General features: G+C 38.8%; 1 protein-coding gene and 1 long non-coding RNA gene across 2 annotated transcripts in view; both read right to left on the reverse strand.

Annotated features, from left to right (window-relative positions):
• LOC144235639 (uncharacterized) overlaps nucleotides 1–17,775 on the reverse strand; it is a 35,516-nt gene extending 17,741 nt beyond the window's left edge. The window contains exon 1 of the long non-coding RNA XR_013336276.1: nucleotides 17,665–17,775. This is a non-coding gene — a long non-coding RNA (uncharacterized LOC144235639). The remainder of the gene's footprint in view (nucleotides 1–17,664) is intronic.
• Nucleotides 17,776–17,902: 127 nt separating this feature from the next.
• Nucleotides 17,903–22,351, reverse strand: part of LOC144235672 (uncharacterized) — a 13,291-nt gene continuing 8,842 nt past the window's right edge. Inside the window, exon 3 of the mRNA XM_077769245.1 lies at nucleotides 17,903–19,376. Within this exon, the coding sequence (XP_077625371.1) occupies nucleotides 19,246–19,376 (131 nt within the window). The 3' untranslated portion in view covers nucleotides 17,903–19,245. The remainder of the gene's footprint in view (nucleotides 19,377–22,351) is intronic.

A 22,351-nucleotide genomic window follows, 5' to 3' on the forward strand; every position in this document is an offset into this window, starting at 1 on the left:
TCCAGAGCACCTCTCTGTTCCTTCGGGAGCACCTCTCTGTATCTACCACACCTTGTCACCTAGTTTTGTTGTAAATATTGTCTGCTACAATTTTATTTGGAATTGCATTGAATCTATAGATGAATTTAGGAGAATATATGTCTTTACATTATTGAGTCTTACAATCCATGAAAATGATGTATCTCTGGGTCGGGCGGCGGAAATGGTGGGGGAAAGGGAGAGAGGCAAACCATGAGAGACTCTTGAATGCTGACAAAAACTGAGGACTGATGGATGTGGGGGGAGGGGGGGATGGGCATGGAGGAGGACACTTGTGGGGATGAGCACTGAGTGTTATGTGGAAACTAATTTGACAATAAACTATTAAAAAAAAAAAGAAAATGATGTATCTCTTTACTTTTTAGTTATATAGTTTTACAGTTTTTATAAAGTTCTGTAGTTTTCTATATAAAAGTCTTGCCTAGCTTTTGTTTGATTTTTCTTCTATTTACTTAATGTTTTCAGTGATATTGTGATGTTTTAAAATTTTCATTTCTAATTGTTTGCTGCTATATATATCTTCAATATATACATTGAAATTTATATGTTGATCTTATATCTAGTGATCTTCCTAAGTTCACTCATTAATTCTAATAGTGTTTTGATTTGTTTAGATTTGTTAGATTAAACAATAGATTTGTTTACGATTTTCTAGACGTATAACCATGACATTTACAATTAATGAAAGATGTATTTGTTCATTTGTTTCAAACTTTTATACATTTTATTTCCTTTGTTTGCCTTTTCCTCTGCCTAGGATTTCCAGGAAATGTTGAATGGAAGTGATGATGGCAGACATCTGTCTCATTTCTGGTATCAGAAGGAAAGCTTTCAATATCTCACCATTAATTATGATTTTACTGTAGTTTTTTTGAAGACATATATTTTCAGATTAAAGAAGTTTTCTCTACTCCTAAGGTCTTTACTAATAAATATATAATAACAAATATAAGTATTGGATTTTATCAACTCTGTATTCTTCATCTTCTGAGAAAATCATATTATTTTTCCTCCTTTATTTGATTAATGTGGTGAGTTACACTGATTGACATTTTTCATATTAAAGCAACCTTGCATTTCTAGAATAAATTATAATGATATATTATCTTTTTTTAAATAAATTGATAGATTCTATTTGCAAATATTTTGTTTAGAACTTGTATCTACATTCAATTCTTCTGTCACTCCTCAGACGATATTAGGTCCTTCGAATATTTCAACTCCATTTACCTTACCATCACTTTTTTTTTTTAATGTTTTATTTATTTCTAGGAGAGAGAGAGAGAGAGACAGCGTGAGCAGGGGAGGGTCAGAGAGAGAGGGAGTCACAGACTGAAACAGGCACCAGGCTCTAAGCTGGTAGTCAGCACAGAGCCCGACGCGGGGCTCGAACCCACGAACCGCGAGATCATGACCTAAGCGAAAGTCGGACGCTTAACCAACTAAGCCACCCAGGCACCCCTTTCCATCACTTTTTAAAATTATGATTTTCATGCCTTTTAATTGCACATGTATTTAAAACCAAATAGCTCATCATTATTATGGTTTTTTATAGAATTTTTTCCATTATATCTTTTTCTGCCTCTTTACCTTTTCTGTGGGTCTTCATTTTTCCTGTATTTTTCTATTTCCATTGGGATCATTTTGCTTTTGCCTAAAGACCTTCTTTTAGTACCTTTTTTAGGGCAAATCTATTTGTGAATAATCTTCACAGTTTATGTCTGAAAATATCTTCATTTCACCTTCTCTTTGAAGGATATTTTTGCTAGGTATAGAATTATATGTTGGCAGTTATTTTCTTTCAGCTCTGAATTTCTGAAAGCTACCTAATAATGTTTGCTAATTTAAGCACAAGAGAGCTTATTAAAGTGTTTTTTATGTCTGCAACTAGGAACATTCATGTCTACAAGGTTGCAATCACTAGTCAGGTGTCCTATTGAATAATATTGATGAATCTTAATTATGCCTTTATCAGATATTAATTTCTTATCCATACTTAACATTGCTTCTGGACTGTGTATTATATTTTACTGATTACTCTATTCTTGCTACATAAGCCAGCTGCTTAAATGTTTTTTTAAGTTTATTTATTTTTGAGAGAGACAGAGAGAGAGCACTAGGAAGGGGCAGAGAGAAAGGGAGAGAGAGAATCCCAAGCAGGCTCCACACTCTCAGCATGGAACCCAACACAGGGCTCAATGTGATGAACTGTGAGATCATGACCTGAGCCTAAATCAAGAGTTGGACCCACTGAGCCACCCAGGAACCCCTTAAATTATTTTTTTATTTATAATACATTAAATATCTAATAATGCAGTTCCTTCGCACTTCATTACTTTTCTTTTTTAAAAACTTTACTAATATAAGGGCATCTGGGTGGCTCAGTCCATTGAATGTCTGCCTTCTACTCAGGTCATGATCTCACAGTTCATGATTTCAATTCACATGCTACTAGTAGCACAGAGCCCACTTCAGATCCTCTGTCCCCCTCTCTCTGTGCCTCCCCTGCTTATGCACGCTCTCTCTCTCTCAAAAAATAAATAAATAAATAAATAAATAAATAAAACATTTAAAAGTTTTTACTGATATATTCCCATAAAGTTCCTACATAAATGTCATTAGGATTTTTATTTGAAAACAATATATTCATAAATTAATTTACACAATATTTATAGTATTGTCTTACTCCAGCAACATGACGGCTTCTCCATTATGGAAGTCTCATGTCTCTGAGAAGATTTGTGTATGAGTGTATGTGTGTATCCTGTACATTGCATCTTACTTTTGTTTATAAGTATAGAAGCTTTTGTTGATGTTATAAATGAAATATTTTTCCACAATGTTTGCTAACTGGCTGTTATATAGGAAAATCACCAGGCAATTATCACTTTAATAAGTGATAATTATTTTTCCTTAATCTTTTTGAGAATGTCTTTTATTTTATAATAATCATGTTTATTTTTATAGCTTAAAGGAAAATATTAAATAACAGGCACAACTTAAAGAAGAAAAAAGGAAACTTAAAGGAAAATACTGAACAACTTAATTATAGTTTTAAGGAAAATATTAAATAAGAGTTGTGACATATAGGTATATTTGTACAATGCAATATTACTTGGCCATGAAGAGTGATGAAGTATTGATATACACTAGACATGAGTGAACCTTGAAAACATGCTAACTGAAAGAAGCGAGTCACAAAAGACCAAATATTTTACAATTACATTTATATGAAAATCCAGAGTAGAGAAATGTAAAGAGATAGCAAATAGATTAATTATTGCTTAAGGCTGGGGTGGGGAGAGACATGGAGACAAGGGGTGATAGCCAAAGAGTACAGGACTTCTCTCTGAGGTGATGAAAATTACCTAAAATTGACTGTGCTATTGGTGCACGTATCTATGAGGACACTAAAAACCGTGGAACTGTATACCTCAAATGGATGAATTGTATGATATGTATATATTAACAGAGCTATTTTTATTTTGTTTTCAATAAAGCTATTTTTTACAGAGTTGTGATGACTTGCATCTTTGTCTGGTCCCAGACTTTAAAAGAAAATATTCCAGGGGCGCCTGGGTGGCTTAGTCGGTTAAGCGACCGACTTTTGCTTAGGTCATGATCTCGTGGTTCGTGGGTTCGAGCCCCGCGTCGGGCTCTGTGCTGACTGCCAGCTCAGAGCTTGGAGCCTGTTTCAGTCTGTGACTGCCTCTCTCTCTGCCCCTCCCCTGCTCATGCTGTCGCGCGCTCTCTCTCTCTCTCTCTCCTAGAAATAAATAAAACATTAAAAAATAAAATAAAATATTACAAGCAACTATTTCAGCTTTGGATGGTTTGTGCTTTGATATATGTAGTAAGGGGGCTGGGATATCAAAAACTCCATTTCCCAGACACCCTTGCCAGCTGACCTGTGGTCATTTCCGCCAGTGGAAAAGCACTGGTGGGAGACAACGATGAGGATGAGACCCCCTCCCGACTTCCGGTTTCTGATGGTATATCTGGTGGTGGCAGCAGCAGCTGCAGCAACACGGACAGTGTCAACTTGCAGTAATGGCAACAACACCAAAAGTGGCAGTGGCAATGACCAACAGCAGCAACAACAGTGGGTTTGGAGGGCAGGCTTCTGAGTCTTGCACAGCAACTGACCAAAAAGCAGGAGGCTCTGCTGCATAGCTCTTTTGACTGCTGGGAAACACTGTCCCTAAAGTTGGAGGGTAATGGTCATTTATTGCAGTTACTGTTTTTAGTAACATTACCTTCCTCCCATCCTTCCCTTATGCTTGTGATCAATTCTCATATCAAACTTATATTGTTTTACATATCTAGCGTGGTATCTATTCTTTTTAATATTTATTTATTTGGGGAAGAACACAAGCAGGGGAGGGACAGACTGAGGGGGACAGAGGATCCTAAGCCGGCTCTGGGCTGACTGGGTGACAGCAGCGAGCCTGTCGTAAGGCTGGAACTCACCAACCAGGAGATCATGACCTGAGCCGAAGTCCGAAGTTCAACTAACTGAGCCACCCAGGTGCCTTGGTTTCTATTTTTTTTTTTTAAATGAACCCTGATAGAGATAACAAGGAAATTTTTTCCATTCAACTTTCAACAGTAGTTCTTATCAGAATGGATGTTGAATTATACTGAATGTTTTTTAACTATTAAAAATTAATTTTATTAAGTTACATTAATTAATTAACATAATTAATTATATTAAGAGATTTCCTAATATTGGATCACTTCCACTTCTTAGTTTATGTTTCCCCCAAAGCACAGCCAGATGTAGGTATGTAGGTATAGGTGACCAGGAAACTAGAGTGAGGGGGTGGGCAGAGTGAGATAGGGAAGGAAGAAAAGAAAATAAAGAGCGCATTGATAAGTTGTTGACTACTGAGGGCAACTGGGCTTCAATTTCTTTTGAGGTCCCTCAGAGGAACTGTGTATGATGCAACTTGGAATTCATCCTCTCTGAGTTTTAAAATCAATGCTTGAGAGCTGTCTCTGGAGGCATAGACTCCTCCACACCTCTGGGCTGCACCTGCATGTTAGCTGTGCCAGCCCCAAGGCAGGGAGATGCTCTGGGTAGAAGAGCTGAGGCCTCTCTAAGGCAGAAGTCAGAGGTGGGCGGAGCATCAAGACATCTACAGCACCAGTATTTTGCAATAAACCTATCTTAGTTAAGCTTGTTTGTTTTTTAAAAATCTGATATACTCGTTTTATATGTGGTTTTCCTGAGCATCAGGGTTATTATAAAATGAATTGTGAAGCATTGAAATACTTAACATAGTGTCTCTTTCAGAAAAGTTTTCAGGAATTACTTGTAAAACTCTTTGGATCCAGTGCTGCTCTGCAGGTTAGTCTCTGATGACCTTCAAGATATGCCTTTCTAGGGCACCTGGGTGGCTCAGTCAGTCATGCATCCAACTGGCTCAGGTCATGATCTCGTGGTTCATGAGGTCAGGCCCCACATCACCACATCAGGCTCTGTGCTGACAGCCTGCTTCAGATTCTGTGTCTCCCTCTCTCTCACTCCCTACCCAGCTTGTGCTCTGTCTCTCTCTCTCAAAAATAAATTAGCACTAAAAAAATTTTATTTAAAAGATGCACCTTCCTTTCCTTCATTTTAATCAGCTATTGGAATCAAGATGTGATCCATTAGTTGTTTTTTTAAGTTTATTTATTTTGAGAGAGATAGAGACAGCATGAGTAGGGGAGGGGCAGAGAGAGAGGGAGAGAGAAAGAGAGAGAGAATCCCAAGCAGGCTCTGCACTGTCAGCATACAGCTTGACACGGGGCTCAAACCCATGACACTGGAAGATCATGACCTGAGCCGAAACTAGAGTCAGACGCTTAACTGACTGAACACCTAGATGCCTCTGACCCATTAATTTTATTTATGGAAACCAGCATAATCAGCCAAATGACCAGAGCTCTGCTTGTACAATTAAGGTAAATATGAAATCACAAAGCAAAATTTTTCATCAGGTTTGGATATAGACAGATATAGATATAGACATAGATATGGATTTTTTAATACATTCATCTGTGTCAAGGAAAAGAATATTGAAAAGTAGGCAGAGATCTTACCCAGCAAAAATTCCACAAAGTGTCATTGGATTCCTGTTTATAAAATTCACTGAAAACAACTGAATTCTTCAAACTTGGTATTGTACTGCTACAGTACATTGGGGCATATACAATATTCTCTGTATAATAGAGAAATGCACCTGGGGAAAGAGGCAGCAAATGCTAAGGGGGAGGGGTCCCTAGGGCACCAGCAAAAGATGTTTACATTTGAAGAAAGTTAATTTTTTTCTTGTCATGAAAAATAAATTATTTTAAGATTTAGCATGAGACGTTTTAACTTTCCCTTCCATGCAAAATCATTTCTCCTCAAATAATTTACGTAGTAGACATGAAAAACTGCTATCAAGCCTTTTCTCCTCCAGTTATAGCAGCGAGAAAATTATTTTACATCAGCTGCTGACAACTAGTATCCCTCTCAGGAGCACATAATGAAAGAACTGTCAGGCGCGATGAGTGTCCAGTACGGAAATATTTAATTAATGAGCTCTTATCTCGCCTCTAGGTAATTCTTCACAGTCCTAAGGATATATAAAGAGCACCCTCTGATCAGTCCAGGGAATTAAAAAAAAAAGAAAAAAGAAAAAAACAGTTGCTGCTGAAAGAACTTCAGCTTTCATTTTTTTAAGTCCAAGTTACCTATAAAATTTTACGAAAACAAGGGTTCAAGGACAGCAGAAAAAGAGAGCCAGAGTGGGCCGATTAAGCACCCTAGGAAGTAGCAAACCTCCCAAGGACAACATTGGACATCTTCACATCAGTTTTTATGATTTAACAGATGCATACAACTTAAAGAAATTAAATAGCTGATCTTCTCGCAGGGGTAACCCCAAATGTCAGTATCTGGGGTGCAGATGAGGTTTTAGAGAACATAAATGCAAGTCTATGTGCAGGGCAGGGCAGTGGGGTAATGTCTGTTTGCCAGTGACCTGGAAATAGGCTAGGGAAGGTGTACTGAGCATTCACATTCCATCTGTGGACTGGAACCAAACCCTCTCGTCTCCAGCACCCCACATCACCCAGTGTCCCTTATTCTAGAGTCTCTCTAGTCTTATTTCTTTATTTTTGTTTAAGTTTTTATTTAAATTCCAGCTAGTTAACATATAGTGTGGTATTAGCTTCGGGTGTACAATGTAGTGAGTCAACACTTCCATACGGCACTAGGTGCTCGTCGCAAGTGCCCTCCTTAATCCCTATTACCTATTTCACCCATCCCTGCCCCCCACCCCCTCTGCTAACATCAGTTTGTTCTCTATAGTTAAACTCTGGTCTTATGTCTCTAAAAACAAAAATCTTTCCTTCTCCTATGGCGTGTGTTGGAGGAGGCTAAAACTGAGCTGGCTGCATGAAGAGAAACCTGTTCTCTCCAGAATTTCAGGCAAGTCCCAAGCCTGGGGGGAGTGGGTGAGAGATTAAGAATAAGAAGCTGCTATCATTCATCAGGATGGAGAAGCAAAGCTAAAGTTCTCTGTGGTTGTCTGGACCTACTGTGATGACTAAGCAGAAACCCAGGACTACTTTCTGTGAAGGTGCCCACCATCCCCACCGTCCAATGACCCTCCACCATCTCACCTCACCCTCCCACCCCCCACCCCCGTCTCCATCAAACATGGCAGAAAATGAGCCTTCTCTCTTCTCCCCCTTCAAATTTCCTGCTTGCCTCCCATTGGCAGAATCTTCCCTTTGAGGCTCCAGTCCTTCCAATAACCTTATAATAAATACATTGTAATAAAACTTTTGGAAAAAAAAACTTTTTATGGACCTGTTTCTTAACATACTTAAAATTTTGAAGAAGTAGACTGCCACAGGATCTTATATTTTAGATCTTATATTTATATTAAGAAAATGTACCACAGAGGCGCCTGGGTGGCTTAGTCGGTTAAGTGGTTAAGCGTCTGACTTCGGCTCAGGTCATGATCTCACAGTTCGTGGGTTCAAGCCCCATGTTGGGCTCTATGCTGACGGCTAGCTCAGAGCCTGGAGGCTGTTTCAGATTCTGTGTCTCCCTGTCTCTCTGACCCTCCCCTGTTCATGCTGTCTCTCTCTCTCAGAAATAAATAAAACATAAAAAAAAGAAAAGAAAAAGTACCACAGAAAGCTACTCTGAATTCCTTTCCATGTAACTTTGTGGAAGTAACTTTGTAATATGATAATTAAGACAGTGCTTACGTGTTAGAAAACAGCAGCCCAATAGGTGTGGGGTTTACATGCAGTGTATTTACAAGGCTGGATGTGTGTTCAGGACTCCTAGATCTTTGGTAATATTCCCATGGTCCCCAATTTATGAATCACCCATACTCCGGACTAGAACAACATCAGGATGCTCTGGAATATTGGTTTCTTACATCAAGGCCTTTTTACTCCTCTTGGAGAATCTTCCTCTCTGCTCAGAGACTTGCTTAGTGTTCTCTTTAAGAACAATGAAAAGCACCTTGTTCTTAGGAAAGAGCTTCTTCCCTCTGGTTTGTCCTAAAAATGCTGTCAACAAAAAAACACTAGGGCTCAGGGGTCGGGGACGGACTAAGGAGGTGAGGTGGAGGTAAAGTGGAATGCAGAAAATGCATTAGACTAAAACCCAGATCCTTGAACTTTTAATGCAGTGCTCTTGCCTTTAAACTACGTAAGCAAAGAAAGCATTACAAGAGTGACTAGCTCAGGGCACCTAGCTGGCTCAATCAGTACAGTGTAATTCTTGATCTTGGGGTCATAAGTTCAAGCCCCACTTTAGGTGTAGAGCTTACTTAAAAAAAAAAAAAAGGACTAGGCCTAAAGTAAGTTAAGAGAATTTCCCCATCACCATTGTTCTTTGTCTACCCATCCACAAGAATTTCTTCTATTCCTGGTGAAATTAATGGCACATTTAAAGACAGAGTCCACATGGTTGTAATTCTGAAAACAATGGAGTTTTCTAGGGCTTCTTTTGGTAGATTTTTACCACATTTAATAAAACTGAATTATAACATCATTCTTAACTTCACCTAACGTTCTAAAAATCCTAAAGATTAAAGGCTTACATTTTTGTAATACTAATTTTCCACTTAGTACATTTAGAATAATGTAGGATAACTTTGGGGCGCCTGGGTGGCTTAGTCGGTTGAGCATCCGACTTTCGCTTAGGTCATGATCTCGCGGTTCGTGGGTTCGAGCCCCGCGTCGGGCTCTGTGCTGACTGCCAGCTCAGAGCCTGGAGCCTGTTTCAGAGTCTGTGTCTCCCTCTCTCTCTGACCCTTCCCTGCTCGCGCTCTCTCTCTCTTTCTCTCTCTCCTAGAAATAAATAAAAATACTTTTAAAAAAATGTAGGATAACTTTATTTTAAATAAAGGCTATGTATAATGGAATTAACTTTATAGACGAAAGTTAGGTTAAGACTATTCTGGAAAACATAAGGGTGATCACCAGGCACGAAAATGAATGCACCCTCAATAAAAATACTGGGGGAGAATAGAAGTTTGTGTTTTTTTAAATGTTTATTCATTTTCAAGAGAAAGAACAAGACAGCATGAGTGGGCGAGGGTCAAAGAGAGAAGGAGACACAGAATCCAAAGCAGGCTCCAGGCTCTGAGCTGTCAGCACAGAGCCCAACACGGGGCTTGAACCCACGAACCGTGGGATTATGACTTGAGCCTAAGTCGGACACTCAGCCAACTGAGCCATCCAGATGCCCCAAGAAGTTTTAAATTAATAAGCAGTAAAAGAACATTGGATCTTTATAAACCTTATTGAAAACCCCTTTTGAAGAACTATATGCCTAGAGAATTCAGTACCAATACAAAAATACTGCAGATCCTGCATCAACCACAAATGGCACCCTGGAGACCATGGCTGGTGTTCAACTGATACCACTGTGGCTGGTATTTTGTTTTCATTGCTCGGTGTCCATGCCACACTAATTGTGAACTATTTTAATGTTTCTCCTGGAAGTCCCCCCAAAATCATCTCAGTATCTCTTCTATTTCTAATAATCTTCAGTAAGAGTTGCAAGCACATTCCTGCCACAGTAAAGCATTCTCCTTTATATCAAATCTAAATGACTTCTGTATCAGAACCCTTTTAATTGCAAGTAACAGAAACTACGCAGATTAACTTAATCAAACAGGGAAGTTTTTGGCTTATGTGACTGACATTCTCCAGGATAGAGCTGGCTTCCAGGACTCAAGGCATGTCATCAGGTCTCTCCCTTGTTCTTTTCCTCCCCCTCCCCTTTTTTCTTCCCTTCAGGATCTCTCATTGCCTCCTCCTAACTTCAGGTGTCTCCTATGTGAACTGGGGACAGGAGAACAGTTAAGAACCTTCTTTGGCCAAGTCTGGACCATACAGGGGAGGCGTCTTGCCTCTCACAGAGATGCACAGAGAAGCAACATCAGCACTTGGTTAGAAAGGCAGGCTCTCAAGCCCCACCCAAGCCCTACCTAATCAGAATCTAGGTTTTGGGTTTTTTTTTTGTTTTTTCATTTTTTTAAAAATCAAGATCCCCAGGTGATTTGCATGTACCTTAGTCTTAAAGGAGCTTTTTCTCCTAGAAAAGATGCAGTGGGGGGTCAACATCATTACAGGAGCTAGGAAGGTAAAGATAACAAATGTCCACTCAAGCACAATTCTGACCACACAACTTCCCTTTGTTTAGCCTTCAGTGAAAATGAAGAACAAATCATTGTCCTAAATAAACTTTACTACTCATTTAAAGAAACATTTGCAGGTCTTCCTGCAGTTTTCTGTTCTTTATAGTTCCTATTCTCCTTTATCAAGGCTGATAGTTTAATTTACCTACTTTTACTCTCATTTTTAATTTTAGATATCATTTGCTTTACTGGGATTTTTGTTAGGTAGGAGGACATCAATACCATGAACATGCATTTCTTTGACTCTAAATTGCTCTACTTCCTGCCAGCATATCTGCTTCCTACTCCTAGAGGTAGCACAGGTTATCAGCACAAATACATCAGAAGCCACAGGCTGGTTTCAATCCTGACTCTGCCACTTAGTAGCTCTCTTAACTTTGGTTTCCTCATCTGTAAAATGGGGCTCACAACTGTGATTCGTTGCATGAACTAATGCTTGTACCTGGCATGCACGTAGTAGCACTCTGTGGGCTTCTGCAATAAATAAATAAATGTTAATTACTTATTACACATCCCCAGTGCTGCTGGTGGCCAATGAGAAAGGTGAGCATTTGGAATGTATTTATTATGGAGTAATTAAATCGCCAAACTTCCCCATTTCATTCACATTACATTTCTGGTCAACAGTTTTCCCTAAACATGGAGGTTGTGGAAGGAACTCTTCTAAATCACCAATCACCTCACAAGCTGATAATACCAAGACTGACATAATATAACCAACATTCCCATAAATTTCCTATAACTTAAAAATTAAAATAAAAATCAGTGCATGATCTCTTAGCTGGAAAATAGTTGGGGTCAAAGTGGTTACCACCAAAAAACAATTTGTTGTCCTTATCATTTTAATTTGGAGCCCAGGAAGTTACAAAGATCTGTTACTCTAGGCCAGTTACTTACCCACTCTGCCTCCTTTATGGATTGTCTGCAGGATTAAATGATTAATATATTAGAAAGGCTTAGACAATGCCTGGCTCAAACCAAGTAATCAATAAACTCCAGCTCCACATAAAGGTTGTGGAGGTCAACAGTGACAGTGACTGTGGCAGGTGACAAAGCTCCAAAGTGAGAAAGGTGTCACTTCCTTCTCCCACATCCCCAGCCCACACACCCAACACACACACACACACGCACACACACACACCCTCCCTCCACAGTCAGGAGAAGTGACCGTTAAAGAAAGAAGAGTAAGAATGACAATTTAAAAAGGCCATCAAGAAGTATGATCTGAATTACTGGGACTACTTCTGCTGTGATCTTAACCAGCTTATCCTCTACCCTCATTTTTCCACCTGAAAAAAATAAGCCAATTCATTAAGGGCTTTTTGATGCCCAGGTGAAAGGTGCTCTTATTGGTGGAAAGTGTTATAGATTAACAACTTTCCACAAAATTTTAAAGACTAGTAAGTTTTACAGCTCAAAATGTGATGGTTTTAGTAGCCTAGAAAATAGTGCAATTTATCCAAACATCAGTAGCTGTTATTTCTGGATACTAATCATTACTGTTTACCTTGGGAGCCTGGAAAACGTGTGGACTGTGCAAGTGCGCCATCTGCTGGCCCTACACACTCTGGCTGAGCCGCCAGGCAAGGACGCTTACTCCATGAATGGACCAGAGCGCCGAAATAGCCAAAGCTGTTTCCACCACCTCACATCCTGGTGTTTAAAATGTGTGCACGATTCTTAAATAAACTATTTTTTGTGCTTATATTATTATCCAGGGATAAAAGATCATTTGTTGCATCTCAGAAATGAAATGATCCTAAGAAATCATCTATTTTGAGTGCTATCTATTCTGAGTGCCGTTTTACATAAGAGAAAAATGAGGTTTTGAAAGTTACACGACTTTCCTAAGTTATTGAGCCAGTAGTGGTAAGTCAGGACCTCAAGGCTGTAGCCCGAACACTTAGTCCTGCTGAAAAATGTAAAGGAGGGCAGAGATATGTGCCCAAAGAAAGTAAATTTCCCAGCCAGTTTCCTGCACCTCTTGCAAACAGCCTATTGATAAGGGCATCTTAATTATCTTTTGCAAAGAACCATAACTTCTCATCTTATATCCAGAGAAAAACTCTTATGTCTGGTCATAGCCAAAGGCAAAAGTCCTTTTATTGTTTTATTGCACTTATCAGAGAGAGAGAAAAAATAACAGGTAGGGACACTTTCTCTTGTGATTATTTTCACTTCCTGAAAAAACAGAGATTTAGCAGTTTAATCTCAACATCTGTCATGCCGTTCAACAGCAGATGCCAGCCTCTTACCAGGCACACACCAGAATGGAAACAAGGGTCTTTCAGGCCAATAACCCTAGACTCACAGTCTAGCCAGAAGGAGGTCTCTGTTAGCCTATGCAGACCAACTATTAAAACAAACTGGTCTTAGTCCAATAGTTACTTATTTGCCTGGGTCACCGGCCACCTGACCTGACCACTCATTCCATCTGGGCACAGGTCTGGAGAAACACTAGTGCCATCCGATAGAGGGCAGTAGTGCACAGACACCAGTGACCACCCTGCTCTGCCCTCCCCTATCAGGAAAAAAGGGGCACGAGCGCAGCTCTCAGGCCATTCAGAGTGGAGCCCATCATTGCTCAGATGGCAAAATTAATCTTACAAGTCAATGATCTGACAGGGACAAACAATAAGCATTCATTCTTCTTATTTCCCCCAACTCATGTCTCCAGCTCCGTGTTCTACCCCCTGAAAGCCTCCCAAATCAAAGTTCTTTTACAGCATGACAGAGACAAGCCTTGATCCATCTGAAAACCAGGCTGACAATTTTCTCACCACCTCGCAAGACAAAAGAAAAAAAAAAAACAAAAAAAACAAAAAAAAAGCAAAAAAAAACAAAAAAAAACAACACTAAACAGAATCCAAAAAATCCCCAAGGGAAAAAGCTTCAAGAATCTTGAAAATTATACCGATTTTTGTTTGTAACGTGTGAAATTATTACAAGTATGTTCACCAAGAGGACTATTGATGGATGACTCACAATTTAGCTAAATTCAATGAACCACACACTGTGCCTATCCCAGTAGGTGACTCATGCATTTTTTATTTCAAGTAGCAAGTGTTTGCCAAAAACAGTATTTAAAAAAAGTAATGAAAATTGTTCTGAAAGAGCTCATGAATAGGGTAGGACTACCCACCGACAGCCTCATTTGTGCTCTGACCACTTACATGGGATTTGGTGGGTCTGCTCTAGTCCTGCTCGCTAGGCAGAGAGCTCACCACAGCAACGCTGGCAGACTGAGGGCGGGTTTCTGCTACTCATTGTGCATGGTTATCTTCCTCAGTACTCACGTGTCTGAAAAGCCATGGGATATTTGGGGGTATCCCAATAATGTGCATGTTTGGGGGCACACACAGGTTCTGCTAAAACATATCAAAAATGCATTCAATTCCTATTTGTCTTCTATTGAGCTTAAACTTTTTCCCCCACCTTTCAAATTAAAAAAACAAAAATAAAAACAAAAACAAAAAACTAATGATCAGGAAAAATGGAGGGCTGACAGGTCCCCCAGAGGAAGTAATGAAAATGCCTACTGATGAAGAGCAGTGAAGGGACATACACTTTACTCTGACCATAGGGTTTCTATGCATACATGCTACTAAGCTATTCCCAAAGCCCTCAGTACAATTTCCCCTCTCTCGGCCTTACTTTCATTTAAAAAAAAAAAACAAAGAAAAACTTTTTAATGTTTATTTATTTTTGAGAAGAGACAGACAGAGAGAGCAAGAATGGGGCAGGGGCAGAGAGAGAGGGAGACAGAATCCGAAGCAAGCTCTGGGCTCAAAGCTGTCAGCACAGAGCCCTCCGTGGGGCTCCAACTCACCAGCTGTGAGGTCATGACCTGAGCCGAAGTCGGACACTCGACCAAGTGAGCAATGCAGGCCCGCCTCTCAGCATCACTTTCTGACTGGCCAAAGGTGAAGTTTATAGGCCCCATGACCTATTGGTTTTCTTTTCCCTAAAAAACACTGAATTTGCTCACCACCTGATAATATGTTTGTAAAGCTCAGAAAGACATTATTGAATATGAAAATGAGTGTTGTAATAAATATTCAAAGCTTTGAGGTATTTCAAGAGAGAGGATTTTAAGCCTTACAAATGCTTCTTCAAATGAGTTGAGGAGAGGAGAGAAAGTTCCTAGTGTTGCAAGTATTTATTCCTAAAAATTATTATTCTTTAAAATCACAATGACCATTTTTAAGGTATGAGTTGGCTTTTTTGGTCCACTCATCATTTCAGGCTAATATTAATGAAGTGTGCAGTGTCCTAGACACCTTCCTCTTCCCCTCCACGTGGACATCACTTCTTCCTGCAAGCAGGTTTTAAAAAAGAATGTCTTGAATGCGAGAACAAACTGAGGGCTGATGGGGGGGAATGGAAGGGGAGTGACGGGCATGGAGGAGGGTACTTGTGGGGATGAGCACTAGGTGTTATGTGGAAACCAACTTGACAATAAACTATTTAAAAATAAATAAATATATAAAAATAAAAAAGAAAAAAGAAGAGTAGCAGGAATTTAGCAGGCGGACTAAATTCTTTGCATTCTGTGGTCACTCCTTAGTTGCTTTAATCCTTGTTGCTTAGCAACATCTATATGATATAATTTCCATCTAGTGGTGAAATCAAGTATTTTTGTTAATATGAAGATAAGCTGATCTCTAGATACCCTGCACAGCAAAGAATACTTGAGTGCTGTTTTATCCCTAGAAGGAGGGGGGAAAAAGAGATGGAAGAGGCTCTTTCCTTCTTATATGTTTCTTTACTCTTCTCAACTGCTGAGTAACAAACCACTCCAAAACTTAGTAGCCTAAAACAAGTACTTATATTATCTCTTAGAGTTGTGTCGTTTAATTGGGCTCAGCCAAATGGTTATGGTTTTGATCTTTCGTGCAATTATAGTTGGATGGCAGCAGGGACTGGAGTCTTCCAAAAGCCACCGTGGGTTGGACATCCAAGATAGCTTCTTCTCTTTGTGCCTGGTGTCTGGCCTGGGATGCCTGGAGCAGCTGGAAGCTGGTCAGATATCTCTCCTTTCATATGGATACCTTGGGCATCACTACACTGGCTTACAGGAGATAGGCTGAGTGACAGAGGCAGTGAGGATGGGAAGGAATATTTTATCACTGCTTAGAATTAGTTGTGCATGATACTAAAAAGCAGAATGGGGTGGGCGCCTGGATGGCTCAGTCGGTTAAGCTTCCAACTTTGACTTCAGTTCAGGTCATGATCTTGCAGTTCATGGGTTTGAGCCCCACATCAAGCTCTGTGCTGACAGCTCAGAGCCCTAAGCCTGCTTCAGATTCTGTGTGTCTCTCTCTTTCTGCCCCTCCCCCAACTCACACTGTCTCTCTCTTTAAAAAATAAATATTAAAAAAAATAGCAGACTGATTTTTAATTGATTTTAATATTGTTTCAAAATTCTCTATATTCTCTATATCCTTGGAGGACCTCTCCCACTTTCTTGGTACACTACTGCTTCACAATATGGCTCTCTCTGGATAATTGGACCTCTTGCCTGATGACTGGCTTCCTCCAGAGCTAGTATTCCAACAGAATAGGCAAAAACTAAAAGTCTTCTTATGACCTAGCCTCAGAGCACCTGGAGTGTCACATCCACTGCATTCTATGGGTCAAAAGCAAGTCTCATGGCCATCTTAGAGTAATGGGGAGAAGACTGAACAAGTTGATGTACTGAGCAGCAGACTTCATTGGGGGCCATCTTTGGACATAAGCAACCACTCTCTCCATCACCATCTGTAGTTCAGAACCACATGATTATTTAATCAAACATTGAGATACTGGATTTCAACAAAGGAACCTACTACAATTTTAAAGGACTTTGCTGAAAAAGATTTTGAATTCAGGATTTTATTGAGCCCTGGAATCCTCCAATGAATGGTCTTTAGTTATTTCTTGCTGAGCTAACTTTGAGTACATAGTGCCAACCTATTGCCAAGGCTTCTGAGTCATTCCATTTACTTCTTGGGCCAAAGTTCTTCTAAATGGCTATCCTCATAGCTCAACTCCATTTCTCGCCTGTACTCATTTGGACAACTGGGGACTTTCCAAAACCCTATCACTCCATTATAACTCCAGATTGCTTACAGAGGTCCTAGGCCAGCTGCTAATAGAAACTTAAGGTTTCTAGAATCCATAAATTATGACTAACCTAAATTTCCTTAACATTAAATATTTCTTAAAATAGCAATAGTGAATCTTTTATGTGCTACGCATTGTTTTCTGTGCTTCATGTATATTAAGTCATCTAAAGCCATAACAAAGCCATGAGGTAGTAACCAATGTTATTCTCATTTACAGATGACGAAACTGAGGCCCAAAGCAAAGTTAAGGAATTTGTCTCAGATCCCAAAGTTAGCAAGTAGAAGAACCTAATGCACTCTGATTCCAGTACCCAAGTTCTTAATAACCCAAGGTATTACCTGCCAAGAAAGAGTGTGCATGTGATTATATACCAAATCCTTAAAAATTTTTCTGTAGTCAAACAGATCAACATCTACTGACGGAGACAAGACTGATACTTAAATAGTATGTGAACGGTATCAGATGGTATTATAAGTAAAGAAGCTCTAAAATGCATGCTGATTTAGACTATAAAGTGTTGTAGGAATCCAGGTAAGGTTGGAGAAGACATCAGACAGAACACTTTCTCATTAAATCAAATCACAAATTTTATGTTTTCTATTCACGCATGCATCGCCATTTCTGACTTTCAGTCCCTCTATTACTATGTGATTAATACAGAGTGATACACTAAAAATCAGGCCCATAGCTTTTTACGGCAGCCTGATTTCCACTGACATCCCTCACAAAGAAGCCTTCACTCTGCACCATTAGGATGTCATGAAGCAATAACAAGGATGAACACATTTTTTTAATGTTTAACAAAGGTGTGACTTACTGTCTCCAAGAGCAGTTCTCTTGAGGGGGAAAGCTGAGCCCTCCACTGATTCCTTTCCTAAAGGAGAACCTTGGCTTGGCTCAGGGAATAAAGCACTCTCATGGCTGTCAGATTCTAAGCTCCAAATCTGGCTCTAACCTTGGGCTGGTCACTTGATGTGCAGAGAGAACAGAAAATAAAGGTAAAGAACTTACAGGTAAATAATGGTGTTGAAAATGCATTGTCTATTATTCTTTTTTATTTCTTTATTTTTTGCATTGCCTATTATTCTATGGTACAAAAAATGCAAGACACTGCATTTGGATGAAAGCAATCTTTTGAGAGCACTGACCCACTCAAAATATTTAAAAAACATTTGAATGTCCTTTAAATTAGAGATCATACATATTTTTACCACTGAGGCACAAACTAAAAAAAACCAGCATTAAGGGGGAAAAAGCTAGATGTATAACACAGAACAACACTGCTTTGCTGCCTCTGTTGGAAAAATAAAGTATGAGCATTATGATGAAATTAAGTTGATTTATTCTTAGCACATCTAATAGGACTACTTGAAGGAAAATCATAAAGTGTCAGTAAATAATGATTCCTACTTCAATGGTAAATAAATATCTGCCACAATGATATTAAATTGCTCAAGACTAGACTCTGAGAGTGTAAGAAATTATTGCAGATCTTAAACTTTGAGCCCAGAGTATTTTTTTCAAAGAAATACCTTCTTTTAAGAGGAGATTTAAAAGAATCAGTTATATTAATTGAGACTTCCTTAAAAATGGAATCAGAAAATGCTTCTTATTGTTTTCTAAGCACTTCATTAGCATGGACATTTAAGTCAAAATTCAAAATTCATCAACACCTTAGATTTAACAACAGCTATCCTAAGAACAAATCTTTTAACATCCTATCTTTTGATGACTTTCAGGAAAATCTCCAGTTATTGAAAAATGCACACTATTTTTCATTAGCAAATTAATTTAACAGAAGTTCATATCAAAATTTTTAAAGCACTAAAAGTTATCTCACAAAGAAGAAATCAGGATAAAGCTGCTACAAAAACAGATAAAAGATTAGGCTGATGACTTAACCTATTAAAACAATTATGTGATTACATCATTATAAGAAACATAATTAAATGTTCTTGATGCCATTAATTGTGTTAGCTTCATTAATTAATACTAATAGATGCTAAAAGGAAAATAAACCATTTACCTTTAACGTTTACAGGAGTCCAAACATCTTTTCATTTTAATTTCCAATTAATATGAAACACTCTAAGTCACAGAGTTCCAATGGTCTTAGTTTTAGTTAAAAGCAAAAGATCCATTTAAATCCAATCACAGGAAAAAGGAGTCATCTTTGGCTCTAGGTTTATTATCATGCTTCCATTATCTGGAAGCTGTTAGCTCAACTTTCATAGTTCCAGGAGAGATTTTCATCACCATGTCACAGAAGGCTTAAAGTATGTTCTGGTCCAGGCTTAGAATTGTCTTATTGTTCCATTCATACCTTTAAAAACTGCACTTAAGACCTGTCTTTGTGGCCTTTGTCCAGGGATCCAGCATTCTGCTGATTTCCTGAGGACTATGGGTCTGGGATAAGCACATTGTAGTCTACTAGATGACACTCCGGAGATATCCTCCAGGCCTCTGCTCTTGGATTCACAAGTGACTCCTTCTGTGATTCTGGAAGTTCTTTTAAAAGGATTCTTTTATCTGTAAAGAAAGAATAAATTCATCCATCTTCTCACCCAGAATTATGGTAAGACTTTGGGGGAAAACAGTACCTAATTTCTATTTCTTTGTAGGGGAGGTAAAGTTCTCTGGGAAAATTAAGGTAGTGGTTTGCACAACCTCTAAAATACTAATAATAGCCCCAGCGATCTCTTTTTAGTTACATTCAAAACACTATAGGAGTTTATAATAGCCACAAATGTCCATCAACAGGAAGTAGATAAACAGATTGTGGCCTATCTGTACAATGGAATATTACTCAACCATAAAAAGAATCATCTACAGATACATAAAACAAGATGGACAAATCTCAAAGACATTAAGCTAATGAAAAGAGCCAGACTCAAAGAGTTTGTACTATGTAATTCCACATATATGAAAGTCAAGTACAGGTAAAACTGGAAATGAGATAGTAGTTGCAGAAGTATGTAGGATAACTGACCAGAAAAAAGCACATGGAAATGAGGAGGGACGGTCCATATCTTGTTTGGGGTAATGGTTACACAGGTGTATACAATTATCAAAACTCACCAACGTGCACACTTAAAATCTGTACATTTTATTCTATGTTACTTATATGTCAATAAAATAATCTTGTCAAAACAACTCCGAGAGAAGTTGCAATTTGCTGAGGACTCTTCCCCAGACCATAAGAATTGATTTAGAGTTAATAACAGTATTTACCTCTGGGGAAAAGAAATGGGGACCAGGATTAGAGTTATTGGTCAAAACGGACTCTAGCTTTATCTGTAATATTTTTCATCAGTTTAGCACCTTGCTCTTTTCACTTAATATATCTGGGAGATCAATTCACATCAGTATATAGAGCTGCCTCATTGCTTTCAAAGGTTATATAGTTGTGTCAGCCAGGGTTCGATCAGGGAAGCAAAAGCATTTAGAGTTATGATATTAGGGATATATTATAGGAATTAGACTCCATATAAGTGTGGGGGCAGTTGGGAAAGTAAAGATCCGAAAGTGGGAGTTCACATTTCAGAGGGGTCACCAAGCAGTCAGTCTAAGAAGCCAGGCACATCTTGCTACCAAAACAGTGCCACAAAGGAAAATGAGGGAAAAGTCCATGGGCAGCTCTTCCTTATGAGGGTCTATGGCAAAGCATCAGTCAGGAGGACGTGTAGCAAAGCAAAGGCCACGGAGCCAAAAGAGAGAGGGCTTGCTGGAAACCACCAGCACCCCTGAGTCTGTCTGTCACTACGTCTCCCTTCCATGACCCTAAGAGACTCATGATGCTGTTCACTTCCACTTTCCATGGCCTCCACCAATTCCTCTGTGAGCCAATTCTAACTCAGAATCCTACAGGAAAGGGTATTCTGGGAAATGCTGTAGCTTGCCCAGTTAGCTCTGGACAAATTACCACAATATGGTATTTCTTTGTATGACTTAACCATAATTTAATCATTCACCTATTGAGGACCATTTGAATTGTAACTCATCTTGGCTATTACAAACAATTCTGCATGAGTACCCTGGTCAGTCCCCAAGCACACATGCAGAAATGCAGCTGTAGGATACCTCCCCCAGGCAAGGTCTGGTGCAGATTAATCCAAATGTTTATTCTTGGTCATGTGACCATGGAAGTGGGGCTCCAAACTTTGACCCAGCCTAGTGAGGTCCTCATCATTTGAGTCAGAGAGTAGGTACATGGTCTATGGCTCCAAACGGCATTTTCCAATTGAAAGAAAATAATACCCAAAAGGAAGGTGGACAGACACATTTCTTGTACACCAGGGTTTCTCAGCCTTGGCTATTGAGATCTGGGGCTAGATGATTCTTTGTTTTCACACAAAAATATCTTCTAGAGGATAAAATCAATCCCTATTGAGAACCACTGGGAAAATAAGTTTCCACCACAAAATGTTTTTGCTGTGAAAGACAAAGCTTATTTAGCATGAAATGGAAAGAAAGATTTAGAAGGAGAGCTAAAATCACTCTACATAATAAGGGAAATCACAGAAATACTTCAGAGGAGACACACTGGACTCCTCACTTCACACGGAATGGTGTGATGAGCCATTTTTCGTGTATATTAAAGGGAAGGTTGGCCACAGGAGGTGGGTGAACTTGGAAACACATGACATATATTTTTATTATATGCATTAACAGAGATCTGGAAAGGTATATGCTATTAAGAGCGTGGACTCTGGAGTCAGCCTGTTGTTTGAATCTCAACTCTGCCATTTATAACAAAGTATCTTTGTGCAAGTTGTTGAAGCCTATGAGATTCCATATCCTCTGTAAATAAGGAAATAATACCTACCTTGTAGGGTTGTTAGGAGGATTAAATGAGGTACAGTTGTAAAGTGTTTGGATAAGTGCTTAGCATATAGTAATAGCGGTACAAGGGCTTGTTAAGTAAAATAAATGAATATACATCAAAATGTTAACAATGATTATTTCTAGGAAATAGGATTACAGGGGATTTAAATTGTTTACATTTAATACCCACTTCTGAATTGTTTAAATTTTCTACAATGAAACTGTGTTACTTATAAAATCAGGAAAAACAGTAAAAAGATTTCCATCTAGGAAAAATGCAAAGTATCTGTAAGAATCTTCATGGTAAGCGTCAGGAACACATTCTTTCCTACAACAGATAACCTACTTATAAAGTTTTCTGTTAAAATATAATGTCCATGTTTCAAAGTTCAAATCAGGACATGTGTCCCATTCAAGATGTATCTATCATCAGAAGACAAATAAGACTAATGAACACATTTGTTTGATTTCTACTTCTATTTCTAAAGTCTGTTACCTCCTTGGGACTCATTAGTGTTTGCTTGTAAGAGATAATAAGCTTGAATCATACACATCTTGCTTTCTTTTCTTTCTTTCTTTCTTTCTTTCTTTCTTTCTTTCTTTCTTTCTTTCTTTCTTTCTTTCTTTCTTTCTTTCTTTTCTTTCTCTCTCTCTCTCTCTCTCTCTCTTTCTTCCCTTCT

The sequence above is a fragment of the Crocuta crocuta genome, unplaced genomic scaffold, assembly GCF_008692635.1.
Source record: "Crocuta crocuta isolate KB4526 unplaced genomic scaffold, BGI_CrCroc_1.0 scaffold65, whole genome shotgun sequence".
NCBI classification, from domain to species: domain Eukaryota; kingdom Metazoa; phylum Chordata; class Mammalia; order Carnivora; family Hyaenidae; genus Crocuta; species Crocuta crocuta.